Source organism: Camelina sativa, chromosome 11 (assembly GCF_000633955.1).
Source record: "Camelina sativa cultivar DH55 chromosome 11, Cs, whole genome shotgun sequence".
Taxonomy (NCBI): domain Eukaryota; kingdom Viridiplantae; phylum Streptophyta; class Magnoliopsida; order Brassicales; family Brassicaceae; genus Camelina; species Camelina sativa.
The window spans coordinates 22,261,257-22,268,542 of NC_025695.1; the positions used below are offsets into that span (position 1 = coordinate 22,261,257).

At 38.3% G+C, this 7,286-nt stretch overlaps 1 protein-coding gene across 1 annotated transcript; it reads right to left on the reverse strand.

The window, feature by feature from the left end:
* On the reverse strand, positions 4,215–5,677 carry LOC104728224. Its single transcript, XM_010447243.1, has 6 exons — positions 5,643–5,677; positions 5,452–5,578; positions 5,074–5,361; positions 4,818–4,980; positions 4,709–4,746; positions 4,215–4,481 (listed from the first exon to the last, which is right to left on the reverse strand). Exons 1-6 carry the CDS (start codon positions 5,675–5,677, stop codon positions 4,215–4,217), a joined length of 918 nt encoding a protein of 305 aa, XP_010445545.1.

Consider the following 7,286-nt stretch of genomic DNA (forward strand, 5'->3'; position numbering starts at 1 on the left):
CTGCTCGAGTTCATCCCCAGAACTCTGTGTCTATGATTTGTGTTTGTCTTGTTTCATTCCTGTTTCATTCCAGTTGCATACATTTAGTTTTCAGTTCATTAATTATCTTGCATTAGTTCATTAGTAGTAGTCTCTGTTTCTGTTCTTGCTTTATCACTGTTTCAATCATTCAGTTTCATTTGCATCTAGTTGTTAGTTCTTGTAGTTTATTTTCTGCATTTTACATTTTCTTCCTAGGATTGTTAGTGACAAACAATCTTTACATTTGTCTTAACTTAGATTCATATGCATATCTTAATTGTTCACAAACACTCATTTAGGATTGATACCTCTTGTACTGCAATAGCATAAGGGGAATTGAAACACCCATCCATCATTCCATTCATATCTCACCATTGTATACATCATCATTCACACCACAATAGAATTGAAACACCCATCCATCATCATTCATATCTCACCATTGTATACATCATCAACTTGAGAGAATTTGCAGTGCCTTTTTGCGGAAGGGAGTTGCAGACTCTGCCAGGGGCGCTAAGGTCTCTTGGGAGAAGGTATGCCAACCTAAGTCAGCCGGGGGACTTGGGTTGAAAAGATTAGTTCATTGGAACAAAATCTTTGGGCTGAAGCTGACCTGGCTTTTATTCTCTCAAGCGGGTTCTCTTTGGGTCTCTAGGGCTAAGAATCATCTGATGAGAGGTCGTTGCTTCTGGACCGCTGATTTCAGAGCTTTGGGAAGCTGGTTATGGAGGCATCTTTTAAAGTTGTGTACTCTGGCTCGTCCTTTTGTGTTTGCTCATATCGTCTCCGGTCAAGATACTCTATTATGGCATGACAACTGGACAGGCTTAGGCCCATTAATTGAGGTTATTGGCAACAGTGGACCTCGAATTACTGGCATTGGTATCTTAGCACGAGTTTCTGAGGCTGCCTCAAATGGTCATTGGATTCTTCCAAGAGGAAGGAACTGTCGTGTTCAACTCCTACGAAGCTGTCTAGCGGATCACACTCCACCATCCTCGGCAGAAGGTAACGACTACTTCAGTTGGAAACTTGCCTCAGACCAGTCGCAAGGTACTTTCTCTTCGTCGAGAACTTGGAATCATCTTCATCCTCCAGGCCCTAATGTCAACTGGCACTCCCAGATTTGGTTCAAAGAAAGGATACCAAAAATGGCTTTCATGGCTTGGCTAACAGTTTCTGACAGAATCACTACAAGGGACCACATGAGGCGTTGGAACTTGCAGGTACTGGCTTCTTGCTTACTCTGTCTTACAGGGGATGAGTCAAGGGGCCACCTTTTCTTACAGTGCTCTTACTCCAAAGCTCTTTGGCTTGATTTCTTTGCTCACCTAGGGCCATCGCCCACAACAACTTTCTTAGGGTCTCTCACTTGGATTAAGAATCCTACCACAAACAGGAAACTTAATGTAATCTGCAAGCTGTTGTTCCAAGCCTTACTCTATACAATATGGATGGAGAGGAATGCAAGGATTCACACAACCTCATTTCGCTCATTGGAAAGGCTGAAAAAGGAGATCCAACTCATTCTGAGAAGGAGGCTCATTGGACTGGACAATAAGACCAACCTCTCATCAATTCACTCAAGGGACATTCAGGATACATACCTCCACCATTGGTTTGCAAACTTCCAACCGGACTAATCCAACAATTTCCTCCTTCTCTATAATGTTGTGATTTACTTACTACTGAAGCTCAGATTGGTTGTAATGATACTCTTCAAATATATATTAATCGGTATCGTTTATAAAAAAAAAAAAAAAAAAAANTGAAGGGAAGAATTGATTTTTTTTTATTTATTAATAATCAAATGTCAAAAATCCTAGAACTGATGCAGGAGGACTTTAAAGGAGTCTTTTAGTTTGCCCTAGAGCCAAAAAGAAAAACAAAACGCAAACAAAGAAACAAGAAAAACGCACAAACACAAAATAAGAAAACTGCTTACGCTGGCTGACTTAGCTCTCTTTTGTGTGTTGTTTTTCTGACGAGTCAAGTTGTTGAACTTGCAAAAATAGTATCAATTCAATAAAACTTATCCGAGTGTGATTTAAGCTCAACTGATGCTCCTCAAGTCACTTCCTATACTACTTGTTGATCTGCTCCTTGAATCACTTCTTGTACTTCTATTTCTTCAAGTAGAAGTCTTCTTGAAGCCCCTCTTAGGTAGCTTGATCAATCACTTGGAGGTCTTCCATGTCCTTGGCGTCTTGGCCCTCTTCATCAATATCGGAAGTGAACCTTGTCTCCTGCAGTGCTATTGTCTTCTCTTGGCTTTTAGAAGTTATAACTTTAGTCTCCCAAAACAAAGTACTTCCTTATGCAGCTTCCGGTAATATGGAAATCCATAATCTTTTTCTATATTCTTGAGCCTTTCTTTGGGATTGGGAATTTTAAGCATGTCTATAAATTCTTGACTTATGCAGAAGCTAAGGCGTACACTTTTCTCGGAACGGCTGCATATGTTCCTACTCAACTCCTCTCCAGCAACTTTCGGGTAAGAGTTTTATGTTAGACCAAACTTTGACCATTATGTGATGTGATGATTGAAAGCGTTTAGAGATTGCACAACACACTTTTTTTATTTTTCACTTGGAAAGCACCAAGTCAAGCACTAAGATTTTGGTCTCGGATCATACCCAACCTATTAAGCCCAATAGAGTTTTCCCCAATTAAGAACGAATCTTTTTATATATTCAGTTATGTTTTATACATATGTCTTATCTATGAAACTTTTATCTCATATTTATATCTCGTGGAGCTGTGGTGTTCTTTTGACATGGACAAGTCTTAGGTTTGGCTTCCAAGGTATGTAACTTGCATAAATTTCTTTAAAATCAAAATATTTTCAGACTAGTACTGAACTTTATATGTTTATTAACCGACAAGGCTAGCCTTGAATATCAGCAGGGTGTAAGTTCTTGTTTATGAGTCAGCACAACGTTTGGGTAATCCTGAAGAAATGTTCTGTCCATGCATTGATTGCGGCAATTTATGTCATCAGCCTAGAGACGTAATATTGAATCATCTAGTTATTAGGTGAATGAATCAGAAATATAAGAGAAAAGCATGTTGGAGTAAGCATGTGACACTAGTAAAAAAAAGTTATATAGTTAGGAATATAATTGTAGGAATAACAATAAATCCGTAGCAAAATAAAATTTGTTACAAATTTGACACCAATAAGATTTGTAACTACTTGGTCGTCGCAATGTTCCAGGTTGTAGCAAGTCGTCGGAAGCTGCTACAGATCTGATACAATAAAAAATAAAGCTAATTAGTACGAAATGTTACAGATATTTACAAGGATTTGTTACAATCAGTTTCAAACATGTTAGTAGATACTATCTACTAAATGTAACAAAGTTATTGTGGATAAATGTCTCACAAAAAACAAGGATAGTCGTCATTATTGTGTTACTAATTGCGACATGTTTATTTTGTCATAGTATTGACAATTAGCGTCAGATTTTCTGTAAGGATTAGCCTCTATTAGCTACGTAATCTTGTATCAAAGTAGCTACAAATACATACAATTTGAGGCGACTTAAAAATCTACGAGTTGTGACTAAGATTTGGTAACAAATTAGCAACAGATTGTTTCGTAATGTCTGTAAGAAAGTGTAACCAATTGCTACGAAGTTGCTGGGTACAAGTAATGTTGAGGTGTGATTGCTACACGAATTTGTAACGTTTCGATGAGTAAGTTTGTTACCGAATTTGTTGCCTTGTGAGTCAAGGTTTAACGCCCACTGGGTTATCTGGAAAATCCATGGAAACCGAGAGTACAAAGCTAAGATATAATTCAAAAGCCTACAAGCAGATAACACATAACTGATTACAGAGCAGAGTTTGGAGGTATACAACACACAAAAGACTACAGATCAGAGTTTGAAAATACTAGTACAAAGCATAGTTTTAACCCAAAAGACTACATATAAGAGTTTGAAACGAAGGTACAAAGCATAGTTTTAATCCAAAAGACAACTGATATTAGTTTTAAACGAAATAGTCTCTAGGAGTGGAGAAAGGTGATAGATATCCGTTCATCAATTGAAGGCACTGCCGACCAGCTCTTCATCGTCATCGTCTTCAGGCTCATGAGTCTCATCAGGCACATTAGTAGGATGACTGTGGTGGGTGTCAACAGCCATCTCCGGAGGTCCAGTCATAGCTGATGTCGGATTAGCATCTCAGTTCTGCCTGTTGTTGGTTTGAATTGGAGTGGTGACAGACGCACCAATAGCATTAGTTTGTTGAACCGATGGGAAAGAGTGTGAGGCACCTGCAGTCATATACTGGTTCATAAATTCCACAACAGTGGCCATCTTCTCTTGAAGAGAAGTGAGTTGACGTTCAAGAGAGATTCTTTCCAGTGCACCAGCTGAGCTTTCTCCACGCTCACGAATGTAGTTCTGACCCCCGAGTCCGAAGTTCCTCCCATTCTGAGAAGGTACTACCTATACAAAAAGAATTGTCAATATCCAAACTTCATAAACACGAATATATGACCGGTGAACTATAATGTAACTAGATCAATCAATCAAATAATATCAAATTATCAATAAAACCATATAAATTGTGTTTTGTGTTTGAAATATGAACAATCGAATATATACACTGTTGAAAACAAACTAAGATTATGTACCAATTATGATCCAAATAGATACCAATAAGAAACTGTTACCTTATAGAACAACTCATCCTCCTCAATTGAGGAAGATGCTTATTTATTTCCATAAGACATGTAAGTCTTTTAGTAAGCGTATATCGAGTCAATCCTGTGTCTTCTGAACCTCCTAGTGATGCACCATCAGAGGCTTGAGAGATTGCATCTATCTGTCTTTGAATCTCTTCTTCGATCGACCTCGCCTTATCATCCACATAAGTCCCATCAGATTTGCGGTGAGTCTCTCTGAGAATGCGAAGCATGGAAGGCTCAATCCCTTCCTGTTGTCGCTACAAAATACAGACACAAAGTTAAATCACATTACAACTTGGACTATATATTTTTCATCAAGCATAATAAACTCATGCTCAGAGAGTGCTTACAATTAACTCTCGGAGCTGGTCGTAGGATTGTGAGCCAGAGGTGTGAGCATGTGGATCAAAACCATCACGACAAGACATTCGATTAGCTGAAGCTATCTTGCTCTTCTTCCTCGATGCGTCGGTTCCCCAATACTCCTGCATTGTCTCCCAGATCTCCCCACTTATCCACTTTGGCTTAGTACCCAAAACTTTAGCCTTGGAAATCATGTCTCTAAGGCGGCCACTAAGAACATGATACCACAAATGATACACTTTTCCGCCAAGTGCATCATCCCAGAAAAAACTTTGCTGTAAAAGAAGATAAATTGTTATGTAGTTAATATGTATCATGTTCTTACAAACTTTATGTAAAAAAAACAGTCAGAAGAAATGACTTACGATGAAATCACCCCACCATTGCATGAGGCTCTCATTGTGAACCGAAGATATATAATACCATGGTCCATCAAAGTGCCTACGGATCGAAGCAACGATGGCTCGCCGTGGAGGGTTATCAAGACCAAACCTGAAATCAAAAACAAAATGAGTATCTATAATCAAATGTGCTATTAAGGATATTGTTTAATAACTTGTAATGTTGGACTTGCATCATCGACTTGGACATCTAGTATATACCCATATACTACAGAGCCTACATCTTACCATATCAACTAAACCATTTGTGTAAGACAAATAATTTAAACTTGTGTTAAACATTTTAAAGAAACATTTTAAACTTATGCAGTTGCAGTATAAGAGGTGTCAATCCTATCTGAGTGATTGTGAACAATTAAGATGTGCATATGAGTCTAAGTCAAGCCAATTGTAAAGATTGTTTGTCACTAACAATCCTAAAATGAGATATGAAATGCAGAAAGTAAAAACAACTAGAACAAGATACTAAATGCAAACAGAACAGACAAATTAAAGCTATAATGAAACTAGAACAGAGATAGACACTATGCTAATGAACTAATGCAAGACAAGTAATGAACAGGAAACTACGTGAATGCAATGGAAATGAAACAGGAATGAAACAAGACAATCACAAATCAAAAACACAAGTTCTGGGGATGAACTCGAGCAGCACTCGACCGAGTGTAGGTCGAGTACGTGGTCGAGCTAGACTTAAACGTGAAAACAGAGCAACACAAGAAAAACAGAGCAATGCTAAAACTAATCAAACAACAAGCAAGCAATGATATTTAGACTAAGATTTCAATAAACAAAGAAGGCCTTGAGGAGGGATTCATGGGCTGAGCTAATCATTGTGGTTATCTAACTTGGTCAACAAATCTCAAGCAAACTTTGAGCTGATCTCTAGACATACTATTCTAAGACATGTTTAATCCACTCTCATGGCAAGAAACAATCAAACCTATGCATTTCTAGACTTGTTCTCACAAAGAAAAGAATCTACACAAGCAGGCATTAAGCAATACATCTCAAACCAAACAAGACTTCTAATCTCTTAGCAAGCCTAATGGTAAGCTCTAGATCTAGCCTTATCTATGCTCCTTAGACATTGGTGTGATGCTAAGATGCTTGAAATCAAACCCTACCTTCTCAGATATAGGATCAGCATTAAGATCATCTAGCCTAGAAGAGATCTACAACAATCAAGCTTGACCAAATCAAACAAACCACAAGATCAACCCAGCCTAACCCATCCTCAAGGTCCTAAACAAACTACTCACAAGAACACATGGTGAAATATGTCAAAAACCCAGAAAATAATGAAACTTGCATCATTAGAAAGATGAAACAGAGATCTACAATATTGATGAAGGAATAAAACTCGAAATCTTAATACTTTGAAAGTTATGAAACAAACAAAATATAAGAATCTAGTCTTTCTCTCTTAAACAAGTACAAAATCTAAAATAAAAGAAAGTGCAAAAGGAATAAAATCTAAAAAAGGTAAAAACTAGGTTTTAGACTCTCTAAAAAGCTGGACTCTTTGGTGGCTGCAGGTACAAGGGCTTTTTATAGGAGATGAGGTGGAAGCCCTAAAAATACAAAAAGTCAAAGCAGTCAACGGCTCGGTCAACTCGACCAGTGCTCGGTCGAGTGGCTGGTCGAGCTGGCTTCTCTCGTGCATTCTCCACTCGGTCGAGTCCTTCTCAGCACACGGTCGAGTGGTGGTCGAGTGGTGCGGTCGAGTTGGACTCCAGACCTTGATTCTATAGCCTTAACTCTCTTGTTTTCTCCTCAGGACAGCTTCACTTCTCCTC